The sequence below is a fragment of the Cataglyphis hispanica genome, chromosome 15 (genome assembly GCF_021464435.1).
Source record: "Cataglyphis hispanica isolate Lineage 1 chromosome 15, ULB_Chis1_1.0, whole genome shotgun sequence".
Taxonomy (NCBI): domain Eukaryota; kingdom Metazoa; phylum Arthropoda; class Insecta; order Hymenoptera; family Formicidae; genus Cataglyphis; species Cataglyphis hispanica.
The window spans coordinates 2903214-2923748 of record NC_065968.1 but is presented as its reverse complement, the minus strand read 5'-3'; the positions used below and the strand labels follow the sequence as shown (position 1 = coordinate 2923748).

General features: G+C 32.4%; 2 protein-coding genes across 2 annotated transcripts in view; one reads left to right on the top strand and one right to left on the bottom strand.

Annotated features, from left to right (window-relative positions):
- LOC126855107 (unconventional myosin-If-like) overlaps positions 1–20535 on the bottom strand; it is a 40520-nt gene that overhangs the window by 8494 nt on the left and 11491 nt on the right. The window lies entirely within an intron of this gene.
- Positions 5806–20527, top strand: LOC126855145 (uncharacterized). The gene is made up of 3 exons (XM_050602550.1): positions 5806–6072; positions 16206–16409; positions 18066–20527. Exons 1-3 carry the CDS (start codon positions 6053–6055, stop codon positions 18790–18792), a joined length of 951 nt encoding a protein of 316 aa, XP_050458507.1. The 5' UTR covers positions 5806–6052; the 3' UTR covers positions 18793–20527.

Here is a 20535-nt window from a genome sequence, read left to right as displayed (position 1 = left end):
TCATTATTTTTTTTATATATTATTTTATATTATTTTATATATTTTTATACTTTTTATTTTATTTTTATATATTTATATTATTTCATATTATTTTATATATTTTTCATATATTTCTTTATGTATTTTAAATATAATATTATTTTTTTTTTGTTAACAAAATAAAAAAGAAACTAAAGTTATATTCCTTTTTTTTTTATAGTAATTTTAATGGAGATTTTTGCGGCAAACTCAATGATTCGGATAATTTTCAATTAGATGCATAACAAAAATTTGTATTAATTAAAAATAGTGATTACATAAATATGTAGTCAATTGGAATGCGAGCTACGTTTAAAATAATAATGGTTAATTCAAATCTGTCATTCAAAAAGTTAAGAATAATGAAAAATCAATTTGCAATAATCAAAATAAAAAGATATTAAAATATCTGAAAAAAAGGAAAATTTTAAAAAGAAATGAGACTTCTTGTTTTTCAAGTTTTTTTTTTTTTCAATTTACATCTCTATTTCTGCAATAGACGCACAATTATAACGTGTTAAGATCAAAATTAAATATTTTACGAGATATTTTATATTTTATATCAAAATATAAAACATCTCAGATTAAGATATAAAATAAGCTCCGCTTCACGGTCACGCGACTCTTGCGCGATCTTTGCCCCGAAATTAGGTTTACCTCTTGCTCTCAAGTAGAGTAATTTCTCAGCTCGTCTTTGTCCTCACAAACGCGATTCACGGTCAAGTTTTTTTTTTTTTTTCTACTCGGTCTAGTTGCGATCCGATCGCGACACGCCGTCGCGGTAAACCAGAAGTGGCACGATTTTTTTCGTCGTGGCCTTTAGTCGAGTTAACGACTCTTTTTCATGATAGCTCGACCTCTTTATGATGGATGGACACTGTTTCCACCTTGATTGTTCTTCGGAAGACCGCGCTATAATAACGTTACGCCCGGTATTCGATTCCTTTACTCCAGTATTTCGCCATTTAAGGTCTGTCTCCGCGAAGGATTCGCAGACCTTTTTTCGTCAAAGATCCGAGATTCGCGGATATATTTAATATATATTATCAACCCCTTTTCTCTCTCTTTCTCTCTTATAATCATTTATAATGCACGATTTCCGTGTCTGGCAAATAATAGCGGTGGATGGGACGTCAATCAAGCAACTCGAGTGATTGGCGAATGAATGGTGTCCGCAATATGATGGATAATTAATGTATACTAAATTTGGCGCGTATTCACGATTTCTTAGCGTCCTTTCGGAGCAGGTGCTTTCACTTTGCGCGGCCATTATTATCTCTCTCCGCCGCTCTCGTACTGTCCCTCGATAAAAAACTGTTCGATCAATCTCGTCGGGAAATAAGACGTGAATTATTAGACACGATATTAATTATACGCTGTTGAAATGATATCGAGGGTTATTTTTGTTTTTTTTTAAATTAGCATGTCTCGAATAAAAAAAAAAAAAACGAAGACATACCGCGAGCATTTAATTAGACGCGATAATCGCGAATTAGTCGCAACCTGTTGATTGTAATTATTTTGACGTGACGTTTCGGTGATAGATAGGAGTATAAGTAGAGATATAAAAAAACCGTTCTTTTTTTTTTTTGCGAAAAAAAGTTGAAGAAAATTCTTTTTTTATTAAAAAAAGATAAATAATTTTTTATTATTTTTTGAATATAATGTTATTTTTTTTGTCAAAAAAAAAACTAGTTTTATATTCTTAATTTATTTTTCTTTTTAAATAATTTTAATAGATTGATGAGGCTTATGGAAATTATAAAAAAACTCGATATGATTTTGATAATTTTTAATTAGATGCATAACAAAAATTTTTATTAATTAAGAAAAGTAATTACATAAGCCAATTGGAGTGCGAATTACATTCAAAATAATAATGGGTAATTCAAATCGATCATTTAAAAATAATGAAAAATCAGTAATTAAAATGTAAAATGGCGTGGTTTCCTATTCTTTCGCGGACAATCGAAAATTCGATTCGTTTCAGCCGCGAAGCAAAGAGATGCGCGGAGAAAAAAAGAAGTGTAGAGAATCAAGGGAAAGAAAAAACAAAGAGAAACTCGTTCGAAACAAGTTCTTGTCAGATCAAGATCAAGAGTTCAATCCGCGGGCAACAATTGTATCCTCTATTCAGATTTGTTTGTCGCGCTGCCGGTTGACTTTCCACTGACGCCTTTTCACCTCCCGACCCCGCTCACTCCGCTTAGGTTTAAGGACGCCCGACGGATACGCGTTCTGATTTCTGCATAGCCTCGCTTCCTTTTGTATAGGAACGCGTCCAATGAATGCATTGTCGTGCCGGTCCCCGCATCCGTCAAGTCGGCGAGGATGCAGCCCGGATGGATGTCTATGTAAAGGCTCGCGCACGCTCGCCCGTCGAGGTTTCCGGTCAATTTTCTCAAAATTAAATTCCGTTAGAAGCCGCATAGACGGGACAGTAATTAAAAGTAGCTTCTCGTGTAACGAAACGCGCACGTGCGCGCAACGCAAGGATGTGTGAGACCCGTTACGCAATATATTATTCGTCTTATTCTCCATTATTCTGCGATTAGTACAAAACTATTGTCGCACGAATAGAGATAAACGGGTAGTAAAAAAATAGAAATATTGAATAAAAAAACTGTTTTTTACTCCCTTAAAAAATGGATTTTTTTTCCTCATTGATTATTCAGAATTTTCAAAAATTTAGAGCACAAATTTTATTTTGATGCTTATTTATTCACCTTTGATGCATGGATTTGAAAAATGAGCATCGAATTTATTAAAATTGGATATCAGATTCCATGTCATGTGTTATTCTCACTTCTGGTTTTACAAAATAACAAAAATAATAAAAATAACAACGGTTTAATTATGCTTGAGAGAGTTTTTTTTCCAACTTTTATGAAACTTTAAAAATAAAGAAAATCAAAAAATACCATTGAATTATAAAATCAATTATAAAAATCAAAATTAATCTATTTTAAAATATTCCAATTTAATTAATTAAACAAATACGAAGTAGTAATCAGCTCAATCACATCTATTGAAATTAATTACTGATCCAGTAAACAAAATTAATTTAATTCCCATACCATTTTTTGTTAAAAAAAAACTAACACTATTTTTCAAAATTATTAAAAAAAACATTTATTTACCCAAAAATATTTTTTACTTAGTTTCTTATCCTATTTTTAAAAAATTCGGTTTTTTAAATCTTTATTTACAATAAACAGTAATTTTTTGGCTATATATTAAAGAAAGAAAAGTTTGATAGATTAAAAATATCGGATCCTTTGCAAAGTTATTAAAATAAGTTATTAAAATTTTGTATGTCACAATTTTTACAGACATTTGATTCTGGATGTACAATAGTAGCAAAATATTGTCAAAATTAAAAAGAAAACATGTTTCTTACGTTTATACTGTTTGAAAAATAAAAAAAAAATAAATTCGGGTTATACAAAAATTAAAGTATCACAAGATAATATGGATTTTGATGTCTTCGTAAAAGAAAATAGTTGTAATTAATATTTTTCCTAATTTATGGCAAAAACTTTTAATCGTGAATATCCTCTGAAATCAATTGCAAAAAACAATGAAAAACGAATAATTTGCAGAAAGAGGAAAAGAGACAGATAATATTTTTCTACAATTTTTAATAAATAACTTTTAAACGAATTAATGGATATAAATCAAGTTTTGCATAAATATTTATTAGAATTTCCTTAATATATGTGAAAATTTTTATTTCATTGGTAATATTTTTTCTTTGTCAAATTTATCAATAAGTGCTACAATAGACGATTTTTCATAAGAATCAATAGTAACTTCAAATTTAAATAACTTTCAAACCGTTAAGAGAATTGTATTTAGTTTTTGCACAAACATTCAGAAGAAATAGTAGAACATCTATGAAATTTTAATGCTTTTGTTAGTTTCGATATATGTCACATACATCCTTAATGCAGAAATTAAGAAAAGTAGATCGCGCTTTTGATATGCTCTACTTTATCGAAACAAAATTCGATTAATTTCACACACACACACACACATTTACATACGAATATATATGTATTTATGCCAGAATTTTTTTTTATTCAATAAAAATATTAAATAAACATTAAATAAATATTAAATGTCAATATTAAGTGTCATCTCCAAATTATCCTACATTCCAAAAATTCTTCAACTTATACGAAGTGTCTGTTATACGCGTACTACGCGCTCATTTCGAATTAACGTTAATGAGCTAAAAAAGATCGCGACTCACAAACTAATTAGATCAGGAGTCACAAATATCGCTCATGGGAATCGCGCTTCATTGTTGCTGGGAATTACTGGGGTTTGTCGAGAGGGGGAAGGGCGTATAAAAAAACGCAGATAATGGGGAAGATAGATGTGTGTATTCTGGGTTAACGGCGATGAAAATAAGAGAAAGAGAGAAAGAGGGGGTAGCCTCATCTCGATTTCACGAGAGATCACGGCGGATTCTCTTCGTGAGACAGTTAGATGCCAAATGTTAATTCGCGGTCAAACTATTTTGTTGTTCCTTAACGGAATTCCTTCAGAGTAACACGACGAGAATTTTTTTATTATGATCTATATCTTTCGATATGCATAAAGATTAGTTTATCGCAAGACATAAATGTTTCGTGTTGCTTGATTCCGTGACGAGGCATTGCTAAGAATTTTGTTGAGAAAGAAAGATTTTGCCTAAAAAATTTAAGATATAATATATTCTTGTATCTTATATTTTAATAAATTAATAAATATTTTCTCTAGTTTAACAAAATTATTTTAACAAACGCGCCAGTCAATTTGATGATTTTTAAAATTAATCTCAAAACTCTTAATTTACTTGAAAGAAGTAAGAAAATAAATTTGATGGGTAGTTAAATAACAAAAATTAAAATTAAAATTAAAATTAAAATTAAAATTAAAATTAAATTACACTAATTTTATTAAATTTTTATAAGGCGTAAAAAATAAATAAATAACAAAACAAAAGCTATAGCTTTTGAACACCCTGTATATTGACATCGTAAAAACGAAAGAAATTTTGTAATGAGATTACAAAGACGATCTTCAGGCATATATCAATCAGAAAAACGTAATAATAATTGCGTATTATCTTAATCTTCGTTGCTTAACAACAATTTGGGATTAACTGTACTCCTTATCGCGACGTGCATCGGAAACGCAAAAGATGTCATCTTGATATATCCGTGAGGGGTTCAATGGTTCATCGCTGTGTTGCGACAATGTTAACTTATTAGGAGATTTATGCAGCTATATTGCATCATTTATCGCGAGCGAGATAAAGCTAATCTAGAAGCGGCATTCGCAGCGGCGACGATTGGCCTCGTGAAATTGAAGCTTGACCTTTTCTACTTGCAAATACTTTCGCGATGCATCAATTTCTCTTTAAAGCTATGCATTTTAATCCGTTTTTCATTATAATGGAGCAAAATTATTTTTTATCTCTCAGACATGTAAATTTATCTGCCCTAGAATCCTTAGATCCATCCCATCGTGTTTCGATTAAAATAAAAAAATCCATCTCTTTTATCGCAAAATATACTTGATTTTCGCGAGTCACGTGCGTCGCGAGAGGAATTAAAAATCTCCGACGAGGCCAATCAGAAAATCTTCAAGCGCAAAGAGTGGTGGAAGGCGCACGTGGGAAGAGCGAGCGAGCGAGGGGGAGAGAGAGAGAGAGAGAGAGAGAGAGAGAGAGAGAGAGAGAGACAACAATATGGCATCACTTAGCTATTTCATTACCTTCACTCGATCCTTGGCCGCAGTGCAACACGGAGCCGCGACCAAGTCTCATCGTCGAGGAATCGAGTTGTAGATGATACCGATCCTCGGCGCGATCTTCGCGCGCACGCGGACGAATATGGGATCGTGCGTTGCATAATAAGAAGATCGAGTGTTTTCAAATCTGCCTTGCTTGAAGGCTGAGGAAGAATAACGATATCGAGAAGCCGACGATAGACGAGAAATCGACTCTATACGTGCATTCCTACAAGGTGCTGGATTCAAAATCATGCGTTCGTCGTACCTCAGGTACGTTTGTATCGTTCAATGTTTTAGTAAGGACGACTTTAGAGTACAATAATTATTTCTTGCATTTGTGGTATAACGATTTTTTATTGTCGTCATAAAGAAAGATGTAAACAGAAATATATATATATATATATATATATATATATATATATATATATATATATATATTGTTTTAATAGAAAACAATTTTTTTTTTTTTTGAGAAACTAATCAGCTGTTTTTTTCAGATATAATATTTTTATATTTTTATATTTTAATTACTGCAAATTAATTTTTCATTATTTTTAACTATTTAAATGATAGATTTTTTAATTAAGCATTATTATTTTAAATGTGTAGCTTGAATTAGCTATGCAGTTACTATTTTTAATTAATAAGAATTTTTATTATGCATCTAATTGAAAATTTTCCGAATTATAGTGACTTTGATGTAACGTCGCAAAAGTCTTGTCAATCCAATAAAATTACTTTGAAACAAAATAAATTAAAAAATAGAATAAGAATTTTAGTTTCTTTCATTAAAAAAAATTTTTTTAACGAAAATAATATATTTAAATAATATTTTAAATTAATATTATTAAATAATAAATAATAAATAATATTATTAAATAATATTATATTTAGATAGTATATTATATTTTTAAAAAAGCATGAAATAAGAAACATTATTTGTTTCTTTTTAAATGAAAAAAAAAATACGTTATCAATTATATTGAAATCGTTTTTGAACAAAATTATCACACTTAATATTAAACGTGCAAGGCGTTAATAATTTTTAAGGATTTAAATGAAACGATTCTGCAAATAAAACGGATGAGCATGATTTTGATTAATTCGATTAAATAATAATTTCGAGCTTTAATCGAAATTTATTTGCAAAGTCGCGCCTTCAATAATCGCATTATTTATGTCATGAATTTCGCGACAACGATTTCACGCAGTGATCAATTTCAATAGCGGTGATGAATAGGTAAAGAAGACTCGTCGCGTACAATGACGTCCCGATATTCAAGTGGTGACATTCAAATTTTATTGTCGCGATTCTCCTCGCATCACGCTTATAAAAGCGACTTAAATTTGTATAGCTGATGTATAAGGATAGCTTCAGACTCGTTAAGATATAATAAATTGATGGAAAAACAAGTATCGCGATCCAATCTTCGAATCTGAAGGCTGAAACAATCATTGTTGACGCGATTGTAAAATATATACAAGAATTTATTAATTAGAATTTTTTTGTGGAATTATTTTTGGAAATAATTTGTCATTGAAATTTCGAAGAAAGAGAAGAATCGCATGACAATTTCAGCGAATGATATTCGAATAAGATCGTGAGAGGTTTAGGCGTGTGGTCAATATTCATTTATACATAAATACTTCGCAATCGTCAATTTGCGTTGAATTAAATCGCTCGACATCCGCCAATAATCTTCTAATGGAAGTTAATTGCTTTGCGTTGCGAAACGCCATTGTAATCGCAACGCGAACGAAGAACGATCGCAAAGCTGTAATCAAAACAAGCTCGTTAAACGTCACTCCCAATGAATATCGTCTGCGTAAATTTGTGGCAAATATGCTTATCATTTTCTCTCTCTCTCTCTCTCTCTCTCTCTCTTGATTATTTTCAATAAATACGCTTGGATAAGAAAATTAATTAGATAAAATAATCGAAGCGCAACGAATAGCAAATAAGTCACGTGAATAAATTATGACGCGATATTAATTAATGACCATCGCCCCAAACGTTCCTCCCTCAGGTAAGAACGTCGCACTTTGTCTTCACTTTCGATAGAATAAATGAGACTAGAGTACGAGATGACTGTTCGATTCGCGCGCGAGGAAAAAGTGCCGAGTTACATAAAGGGTCAATTAAATGTACTGTGCTCGTTCGTTTCGTGTCCGCTGCGGGACAATCATGATCGATTGCGATCACGTTTTCAACGTGGAGATCATTTCCTTCCTCCGCGACGAACGGAGGAACGAGAGGAAAGGCGCGGCGCTCTGATTGCAGTTTTTTTTCTCTCTCTCTCTTTTTTTTTTTTCAGCGAACAAACGTCACGTAACCCTCTTTTTTTTAATTCAACATCCCGATGTGTAATAATAATTGTCAATTATCGCTATTATATTCTATTTCATCGTTGTTATTTCAAAATTCCTTCTTTTTTCGCTAGAGATATAGAAAACTGTTTTTTTTTTTTTCTAATAGAAAAAAATAGTTAAAAAAAATATTTTTTTAAATTATTTTCTTAAATATATTATTTTTTTGTTAAAAATTTTTTTAATAAAAGAACTAAAATTTTTTAATAAAAGAATTAAAATTCTTATATTTTCCATTTATTTATTTATTTTTTTTTTTTTTTTTGAAAGTAATGGATTGATGAGATTTTTGCGGCAAATAAAACTCGACATAATTCGATTAATATTCAATTAGATAATATAATGTAAAATATATAATATAATAACAATATAATAATATATAATACAATAATATATAAAGTAATAATAATGATTAATTTAAATCTATCATCTAAAAAGTTAAAGATAATTAAAAATCAATTTACAATAATCAAAAATATAAAGATATTATAATATCTGAAAAAAAAATGAATTTTTGTAAGGAAAAACGAGGTTTGTTTTTTTTTTTTAAATTATTTTTTATGAAAAAAAAAAAATCTTTTTTTTATTTACATCCCTACTTGTCGCCTCTCAGGATCTCATGACGCTCTAAGGAGCGGAGAAAACAACGACGACATTGTTTCTTTCTTAAGGAAGGTTTCAAGGATCGGCGAATGATTAATCTAAATGAGAACGCATAACTCGAATAAAAGTCGCCACTCTCTCTCTCTCTCTCTCTCTCTCTCTCTCTCTCTCTCTCTTTGTCTCTTGAAATCGCTAAAGGACACACTCGAACAGCTGGGTCCCGGGAGAAGGGGGAAGGGGGAGGGGCCAGCCTCCGGGCCTTGACCACAAGACTCTCACTTTCCGTTCAGGTGTGAATTTAATTGCCGCATCTCGGCTTTCCTCGTAGCACACCTCGTGGTTCGATGGTTCGGCGAACGATAACGCGCGATCGAGGGATCCTCGCCGAGTATACACTTACGTAAGAATGTAAGCAAGTGCCCGTAAGTGTGGCGTGGGAGTCGACCAGCTCGACATGCAAACCGGCGGCAACGTTTCCTCGAAACTTTCTAAGTTCCGATACGGCGCGATGTAGCTCGCGTTGACCATTGCCATCAGCTTGTCTCGAAAGTCCTTCGAATCGCCGAATCAGTAGCCACAGTCATCGAATATTCAAAATATCGATCATTGTCCCGGGAATCGTCACTCTTATGTCGTCGTAAAAAAAAAAAAAAAGAAAAATATTTCTTTCACAAGCGTCGTTTTATATCTTCTTTTATCGATGCCGGCGAAAGCGAACAACAATGGACAACGCGAAAGGAAAGAGAGAGAGAGAGAGAGAGAGAGAGAGAAAAATTTTCTTTCGTTGCGATGATGATGCTCGCGCGTACGCGATTATGAATACTAATTAATATAGTGAAATCGGCACGCGCCATCTCGTCCTCTCGCGTCTCGATTCCTTTATTTAATGAGCGTGAAACTCCCTTGGATTTATCGTAGACATAATATGGGCGATATTGCGATTACGGACATAATAAATTTTCCATCATGTGAGCGGAATAATATGCCGGCTAATTAAAAATTTGCCGGTATAATATTCAGCGCACGCGGATCGTTGTTCCCGATGTGAAATCTAACGATTACTTTCGTAATAAATATCTACAAGAGACAGCATTGCATGTAGAGATATAAATAGGAAAGAAATGAAATGGTTTTTTTTTTTAGAAAAAACAATTTTTTAATGAAAAAAAAACAACGCTTCTTTTTTTCCCGGATATTTAATATCTTTATTATTGTTCATATCTTTTATTAATATCTTTATTATATTTTTATTAATTTTATTTTTAAAATTTTTCTAATTCTTAAAATTTTTTATTATTTTTAATTTTTTAGATGATAAATTTTAATTAACTATTATTATTTTGAATGTAACTTGCATTCCAATTGGCTATATAGTTATATAATTACTATTTTTAATTAATAAAAATTTTGGTTATGCACCTAATTGAAAATTATCCGAATCATATCAAATTTGATATAATTTGATATAAATTTCATTAAAATTACTTTCCAAAAAAAATAAATTAAAAATATAAAACTTTAGTTTTTTTTTTTAATTACGTTAACAAAAGAAAATATATTTAAAAAAATAACAGAAAAAAAAAACAAAATTTGTTTTTATTAAAAAAAATTGTTTTTTTACATTTGTAATTGCATACCATATAATAGATAAATTCGTGAATGTTTGCGAATACGACGGAGAGAAAAAATATTATTTTTCTTTATTCATCTTACGTTGTACTTCTCAAGCAGTAAATATATTCCTTGTTAAATATCTTTGCGAAATCGATCTGACTATTGATACGAGATAAGTTTACGCGCGGATATATAGCTCGTATCAGTGATTATTTATGCATTCCTGCTTGCATTCGTTCTCTAGTCTCGCGTGTCATACGAATACGAACATACGGAGGCTGCGACAATAAATTCTCCACGTCCTACTTCGCTACCGTTTCATCTTCATTCGCCGCGAGATTTATATACAATCCATAGATTGTATGTTGCCTCTCAAGACGAAGAATCGATTGTAAATTCCCTGTAAATACGCGCGTTCATTTTTATTCTTTTCTTATATACATTATTTCGGAATGGAAAGATTTAACGCGGCATTTCAATTTGATCTCGCGGATACGCGAGGAACGAACGGTCTTTCATTATGTTTGCGTTTTGCAGCGAGAGTTCATTAATCAGAACTGAAAGTGCGACAATGAATAGAGAGATAACTTTACGAATTTCTGCCTTGTCCTATTTCAACGAACAAAGTCACTCTCTGTCATTTATATATCGATACAGGGTGGCTCACAATCTCCGTATAATATTTTAATAGTGTATTCTAGAGGCAAAATGCAGTAAAAGCTCTTAATACAAAAATATTAAGGCTACAATAGTTTTTGAATTATAAGTGATCAAAGTTTGTCAATAATATTGCGTAAATTCGTGTCCGTAACTAAATTTACACACGTGATCTGTCATCTGTTATTGACAGATAAAATAAACAAATTAATTTCCACAAAACTTCCTCGCGCGATCCAAACAAAAAGAAACTTTGTTTCTTAAATGTTGAAAATATTAAATTTATATTTTTAATAAGAAATATAATAATTAATCAACTATTTAAATTGTTATTTAAGAAAATGTTAAATATTTTATGTACAAGTATAGTTTATTAATATCAGCTGATTGCTAATACGTAGTTTTATCTCTATACTATTAAAATATTGTACGGAGATTGTGAGACACCCTGTACATATAGAGCGACATACAAATTCATATCATTTCACTTGCGCAATACGTTGCGATCGATTCAAATCGTCTGTCTTTTTAAATCGAATCGGCAGATTTTTTACAGTAAAAGTTTTTACCGTTAATTAAAGTTAGAAACTTGAAACTCTTTGGTCTTTAAAAATTGCTCAAAGAGATTTTATTCGCACGATATCCGATATTCGAAGAAAATCAACAAACTTTATTCGCTACTTCATGTTTTTTTTTTCAAGGAAATTCTGAAGACGTTCTTTACCGACGATTAAGAGAAACTTTCCCGATTAACGCAAACCGCGCGATTTTGATTATTTTCCGACCACAAGAAATCAAGAAACCTGATCGAGTCTGTAACTTTCTCGAAAATTAAGCATATTTACTCGCACAGCCACTTTGCGTTTTCGCGAAATGCAGGAAATAAAGTAACGATAAATTGCAATTACAAATGTAAATATATCTACGCTCGATAAAAATTGAACGGCAGATTAAATTACGAAGGTATTTGGAAAATCATTAAATATATATATATGTGTGTGTTGAAAAATCTTGATTATTTAACCAGTTGATTTATTTAAATAATATTCTCGGCTCGCATGGATTATGTAAACAGCGTAAGAGGAGAAAATCGATATAGAGATAAAACGCAGTGCAGTGCACCACCGATGACGTCGGCATGAAAAATGTCAAGCGATTCGGTAAGCGCGACTGTCTGGTGAGAATGCCAGAGAGCCGTCGCCTGACAGGTCGTTTGACAGATCGGCTCCACGTGGAGTCACATGCTCCGCTTCGCCCAGCGTTAGCCGAGCACGTTCACCAGGGCAACGATTGCACTTGCACTTTTTAAGAGAACCTGTTCACCGAAGCCGAGGTGGGTCAACCACACCTATCTGGCGACGTGTATCGCCCGAGTAGATCTCGCTCGAGGAGAGAGCGTGCGGGGACTCCCCGTTATACTTTTGCCGAGCGCGAACGGTAACGCGAAATTACGGACATTATGCGAGAGAATTCTACTGTCCTCTTGTATATATATATATATATATATATATATATATATATATATATATAAATCGTCATAATAATATAGCCTATTTCGTGAAACCAGTATTCGTGACAATGCATCCTTTAATAAAATAAAATAAAAATATAAATAAAATATTAGATTTTTATTTAAAACTTGTTACTTAATCGTGTGTAAAACGCGATTTAAAAAGCGATTCAAAAATCTTTTAGAAAAACATTTATATTATCATATATATAATAATATAAAATTAAATTATAATGTAATATAAAATATAATAAAATTATAATTATAATTATAAAATATAATAAAATAAAATTAACTGCTAAAATTAACAATTCAATTAGATTGTTTTAATTATTTGTGACATGGTTTTATTTGATTATTTGGTCGATCCATCTTTAATATGTTCGATAATTATTTCCACTTTTAATTTTCCATAAAAAGCGATATAAAAAGCATTTCGCTGGATCATTCTTTTAATAAATTTCCAATAAGAGACGATATAAAGAGGAGGAGAATAGGAGAAAGTAGTGAACAAAATCGAAAAAGTTTCCAAGCATGAGAATGGAAAAAGTTTTAATTATTATTCGGCTGGCAAACGAATACTTTCACGACGGAGAGAAAAAAAAAAGAGAAGAGAAAATAAGTTTATTCGCTCTTTAAGAGGAACATTGTCTGTATATTACAATCGCAAACTGTCGAATACGAGAAATTGAGCGAATAAATTCGAGAGAATTCCGTCCGATCTTATGTGAAGAAAATTACACAAAGTACCTTCGCGATATTATCGATAATTTGATCGATAGGGCGCGAAAATATGCGATATATACCACAGAATGAGTCATCTTTATTACTTGATGATTCGAAATGCGTTTCCTTTCATTTCCTGCACCGATAGTAGGGTAGAAAGGAGATTTTGCGTTTAGATAAAGCGATGAAACCGCACGCGAAAACAATCGCACGTGGCCTGCCTCGATGAGGTTTCGCAGCACCGCCCGTTTCCAGGTTCACCGTGAAATCTCACGAAAGCGGCCTTTTCCTCGGCCTACTCACGAACTTGCATTTCTCTCAAATGTTTTTCGAAAGATATCTCTGAAAAAAAAAAAAAAAAATTAGTTCGACGACACTAAATTTCCCGGAATTGCCAATTTACCAATTGCATGTCAAACGTCAAACGAGAAGGGAGGGACACTGGACGCAGGTTTTTCACCTCGCTCTCGGCGCAAGGTGAGTGCATTGTTCGAGAAAATAATCTCCCGATCCCGTTCAATTATTGCGCCATCAGAGCGGAGAGCTGGATGCTTATTGGAACGTATCGTCGCGCTAGCGGCGGACAATTATCATTTCGCGGCTAAACTGGTGTGGAATTTATGTCGCAGGAATACGAGATTTCATTCGTTTCAATCTTACAAGCCAATTAGTAGGGCTTACAGCTTGTAATAGTACAGCGATAGTGATATATTTTTGTTACAAAATATAATTTTGTATCCTTGAAGAAGATTTGCGAGATTACAATTTTGATTGTGAGATGATGTTCTTAAATAATTTTGAAAAGAAACAATATTGAGTACAAAATTGTGATACTTTTATTTTTTCTACTTTATCAAAATTATGAAAGATTTCTAAAAATTTGTTATTTTTTTGCCAAACATTCTTTTAATTTTTTTTTATCAATAAGAATCTGAAAATAATTTTTAACATGACGTAGAAATGAAAGTAATTGTTATATTAAATATTAATTGTTATATGTTAGCGTTTTATAAAATTCTTAGCCAGGTTATAAAATATTTCATTTTAAAAATATTATACAGTGCTATTTTAGTTTAAAAAGAATTATTTTATTTTCATAAAAGAAAAAGATTTTTGTTTCTTATTTTAATTGATTTTTTCCACAAAATATATTAAATTTCTTTTATTTTATTTTTTTTTTCATTTTCTGTTTTTCCTTTTATTCTTTTATGGTGATTGTTTTAAATAATGCAGAAAGGTAAAATTTTTTTACTAGGATTAACAATAAGCAAGATTAAAAATTAGATAAGGCCATACCAGCATAAATGAAGAGTATTTTTTAAATCGTGATTTCAGAGGTTTTTGGGCGCTAACTTTCTAAGGAAGCATTTTCTTTATTGGCCCATGTTTATAGGAAATTTTTTTGTTTAAATCTTTTTGTCTTTATATTTTTTAAAAAAGCTTCAATACTAAAGAGAAGATTGCAAGTAGATTAAGACAGTCTCGCAGAGAATTTTTTTAAAATTGTGCTGAAAATTTCTATCGAAAAAAAATTCATTTTCAGCTCGATGTTAGACAAAACAAGCTCAAATTCTCATCATATTCTCATATCGATCTGATTCCGTTTAAGGATCTTCGCCTTAGGTGCGCTCAAAATTAGGAGATCGCGATCGATCTAGAAGCTCACGGACTAGATATCGGGTGGCAAAAGTGTAACGAGTCGATGGAAAGCTACCGAGAAAATTGTAGGATCGCTCGACTCGTTATTCCACGTTGTTCGTCTTTGTACGCATTCTCGCAGCTTACGTAAGGAAAACAAGAGAAATTGTATCATTTTTGTCGCTCGGGCCGGGACCGGAATCGGGTCCGCGCACGTAAAACTTTCACCGCCTTTATTACCAACGGGCCCGTTACGTCGTGTCGGCATCGCCCCGTTATTTTGTCGTGCACGGCTTTTTGGCGGCTGAAGAAAACGCCTCTCGTGAAATCCGTCCGAGGCCTACCCATTCCTATTTCGCGAAAGAATAACGCGCTCTCGCGTAACCACCCCGGGCATGATTACGGAAATTCGGGTCGCCGTCTCGCGCAACGAAACGATTAATCGCACGTTATTAATACTTTCCGGCCTAGCAATTTCAATCGCAGTCACACGCATTGCGCCTTACGTAAGGTTGACCAAGACAGCTGGAAACAGTCCCTTCAATTTCTCTTCGACGGTCGTTTAGTTATCACAATCTTTACAGAAGCAAATGGAGTGTGTAAAAATTATTAAGACGAATAAATTAAAATACTAATGTCTAGCCTAAAAAAAACTCTTTATCATAAAATATATTATAATTATTAAATATATTATAATAAATAGAATATGTTATAGAATTTTAAAGAATCGGATAGAAGCTTGTAAAAAATCGTTTTTCTTTTTTAAATATGAAAAGAAACAAATTGATTTTTTTTATTTTTTAAATATAGGTAATATTATTTATATTTATAATTTTTTATTAATATGATAAAAACTAAATTTTATATTTTTAATTTTTTTTTTTTTTTGAAAGTAATCTTAATGGACTAATAAATTTATAAAGCAAATTATATGAAACTTGATTCGGATAATTTTCAATTAGATGCCTAACAAAAATTTTTATTAATTAAAAATAATAATTACGTAATTATATAATCAATTGGAATGCGAGTTACATTCAAAATAATAATAGTTAATTCAAATCTATCATCGAAAAAGTTAAAAATAATGAAAAATCAGTAATCAAAATATAAAGACATTAAATATCTGGAAAAAAAACAAATTTTAGAAAAAAAAAACGAGACTTGTGTTTTTCCATAAAAAAGTCGTTTTATATATATATATATATATATATATATATATTTTGTTTTTTTGCTATTCATATTTCTAGAATCAGATAAATAATAATGGGAGAAAATCTTTTTGCAGAATGTCGCGGAGGATCAATATCTTCGTGTTGCTTGTCCTGCTCGAGCTGACCACGTCGGCTATGGTCCTGCCGAGGCCGCCCTCGTCGCATCCTAATCGCATCCGTCAGGATCAGGATTTGTCGGCGCGCAAAGCGCTCGAGGGCAAGTCCCTTCACGGCGTCCCCGCGCGAGACGTCAACATAGATAGACCCGAGGATTACAGGTACTTACTCGCTCTTAAAGCGGCCTTCTTTTCAAAGCGCCTCTCTTTTTTTTCATACCGCCGACCGGTATCGATATTATATGCCGCTACGCTCGACGACAATTTTCACTTTCGCTCGCTCGGAATCTTGGAACTAGTTCGAAATAATCCGATGAATAGGCGTCGATTGATCGCAAACTCGTTCCAACTCTCGAGACGATATGATGCCTTGTTGCAAAATATACTTTTAAGAGAGATCGCGTGATATAGATATTTTATTAAAGATCACATTAAAAAATCTCTCTCTTTCGCGTATTGTATCAAGTTTTATCTAACGTATAATGTTGAATTATATTTTATTTAATCTCTTTATTAATAATTATTATTTAATCTCTTTTAATAATTATTATTTTTTTAATAATAATTATTTAATCTTTTTTTTTAATAATAATTATTTAACCTCTTTTTCTAATAATTATTATTTAATTTCTTTTTTTAATAATTATTATTTAATTTCTTTTCTAATAATAATTATTTAATCTCTTTTTTTAATAATTATTATTTAATCTCTTTTCTAATAATTATTATTAAATAGTTATAGTTAATAAATTTCGAAAAGTTAAATTTTTTTTTGATGATTTTTAAAAATAACTTAAAAACTCTTCTTTCATTTGAAAAAAATAACGAAATAAATCTGATGAGTAATTAAATAAGTAGTAATTACATAAGCTAAATTACATAAAAAGAAACTTGAAAAAATCGATGGTCTTTCTAAACATAAAATAAAATGCAAACATAAAAATGTTTTTATTAAATTTTCATTAACTAATTACCTGCAGAGACTTTATTAGCTATAATTTTTTAACGAAGCATTTCCGGACCTATATTAATCGGAATTTTTTCGTTGCAAATTCAATTTTCTCTCTGTATATATATATATATTATTATTATTATTATTACTACTACTGGATGATACCAACGTTTTAATGCGATATTCCATTAGCCATAACGGCGTCTCTTCGGGAAACTCTCTCGACTCACCGCGATTAGGAAATGATATTTGCTCGGTGGCCTCGTGATTCTAAAGCGCTCACAACAAAAGCGGAAAATGCCGCTCGTTCTTTCTCACCGTCAGAAAGCGGCCCAATTAGCGGCGAATGAAAAGCCGTCTTCGTTCGTCGGAGAGCTCGACGAGAAACGTGAGAAACTCGACCGGGAATAATTACTCCCGTGTAATTTCAACGACGGTAGATTTACACGATCGCGATACGCATCTTCGGGGCATCGATACCTGGAGGAGGAGAATTTTGTAAGCAATGTGCCAAGCCTTCGACTGTCTCGATCCTTTTTCTCGCGCGGCCGCAATGATCGCTGCGGTTTAATAAAAAATCGGCGAAGAGGAGAGAAGCGTCTCTGACACCTGCAATGTGAATCGTGAAAATGACGTGACGGATTGCTCGAAAAGCAATTCTCCCGCTCGCGATGTTTATCTCACCGCTAATATCGGATTAGCTTCGATGAGACACTCAAATCCGTTACTCGCGCTATGTATTTACGGGTTCCGCTATATATTTATGTCCGAGAGAGACACTTTTATCGGGCGATTTGGAACACCGGATAGCCGCCGTAATTGTTATGCAGAAAATTCAATTCCCTTTCTCCCTTGCCTTCTCGTAGACTCGTCGAGATCGAGCTGCGAAACGCGGACGAGATGGACGCGGCGAATCTGCAGGGTCTCGTGCACGCGATGCTGAATCAGCAGCAGATCACCAGCGAGCAGTCCCAAATACCCAGCGAACCCGGCTATCCGAATCCCGAGGTGATCCCGCACTCGATCCTCGGGGTGCGCGACATGGGGCTGAGCCCCAACTATCGCCTCGACACCTTCGACGATGACAAACCGGTCCTATTGAGAGCATCGCCGAAGCTACAGAGCCTCGACGAGAAGCTGTACTATTTAAAGAGCGGTCGTCCCAGAGTGTACGTGAACGTTCGCGGACACAGTGGCTCCTTTCGCAAGAAGACGACGACCTTGACGGCGACCCCGAGCGAGGGCGCGGTGGGATATCTTAGGGTGACGAGACCGTTCGAGAGGCAGACCGATTGGAAGATACGGGATAGGAAAGCTCGGCCGCCCAAGAAGTTCGATCGTCGCGTTGACGGGGACGTTTCGTCCAAGGGCCAGGAGGTAGGTAGTAAGACGAATGATGAAGGGACGTTATACGAACGAGCGGACGATCCGTCGACGACGGAGAATTCCATGGTGACGTCTAGCGAACTGCCCAAACAGATACCCGCGCCGCCCAGCAAGATCCGCACGCTGATGGCGCAGACCACACCTGTGCAAAGGTACGCGTTCAGGAGGACGGATATCTTGCCGGGATACGGCTTCGTCGAGGAATAATTTGGGATGAAAACTGGCGCGAAATATCGATTTCTTCGCGAAGAAATGCTCACGCATCTCTCGCGTTTGGAAACTCGGAAGTACAAAAAATTACGACCAAAAAGAACGATTGACGCGGCAGAAAAATTTTATGAAGTGAAGTAATTATGCCCGTATCGCAAGCTTTATAAAGAGCACGGTAAATAAAAGGTCACGTATTTAATCATCATTTAGGTATATCGTAGGGAGGAGTATTCTGAGTAATTCCTTGCAAGAATCAAGTGGCAAACGACATTGATTTAGGAGATATAGGAGATCCAGACAGCATACAATATTTATGATAAATATTCATAAATATTTTTTACTATTTATTTTTTGAAATATTATATAAATATTTTATATATATTTTGTAAACATTGAAAGAAAAAAATCGTAACAATATTATTCGATATATTATTAAAATATGAACTAAATATTTTATATAATATTTATGGTAAGTAAAAAATAAAAATTTAATAGTAACATTTTGTAAGGATTTTTCAATATTTTTAATAAATATTTTTATGATATTTATAATAAATCTTTATGATTTGTTAAATCTAAGATATTTATAAAATATTTATAACATAATAATGCAAAAATATTTATAAAATATTTTGATACATATTTATAAAATATTCAAATAATTATTATAAATATTCTGTATATATATTTTATATATAAATATTGTGTGCTGTCTGGGTAACAAATTAAATTTTCATAGTTTTAATGCCTTTTCTCAGAGTATTATAAAGTAACATTAGAAAAAGTAAAGTTTGTGTACGTTGTGTTTGTTGTTAAAGACATGGAAAAAGTGTTTGTTTACATTTATGAGATACGTACGTGGTGATAGATATTTTGTTATCAATAATTGATTTTGTTTACTTCTCGCAGTTCTTTAACAGCTTTCACCGCGACTACATGAATTTCTGTGAGTCTTGTCTTGAAGAATATTATTTATTCATTGCTAGAATTTATTAAAATTCTAATTTAACCCAACCCAACTACTTGTAAAACTAAAAATAAGTTTGGATTTTTTTCCGGATAGAGACGCAAGGGAAGGGGCTTCTCCCCTCCCCCAGTCCACACGTAAATATTGTGAACGGTTTTCTTCAGTCAAAAAATAACAGATTATTACAGCACAAACTTTAATGTCAAACTTAAATATTGAATATTAAATACTGATTATTGCAGAACAAACTTTAATATCAAACTTAAATTTGAGGTGTGACCTTTTATGCGCATTTACCAAGAGCACTAATAAATAATTACTTTTTCCATTTCTTTCGTCTTTTACGTAGTAATTAAATTAAAACTTATAAATCCGACATTTTCCGAGTGTCACCGAAACCTTGGAAACCTCGATGAGAGTTAGCTGTGATTGCACGAAAAAACATTATCTTGCCTCGGCGAAAATCTATCGTCATTAAATTTGACGAGTCGTCGGCCTTAAGAGTTTAATTTATATACCGGGTATGAGAGACAACTTATGATGTATACATATATAAGAATACTATATATATATATATATATATATATATATATATATATATCATTATTTATACAGATTAATATATATGCTTGTAATAGATATACATATATAATTGTCTAATATAAAATTAAGATAATACAGTATAAATATATTAATTTGCAACGATAAGTGAGAAAGTATTCGCATGCTGATAAAACATTTTTACTTTCTTCTATTCTTTGACAATTGAATTT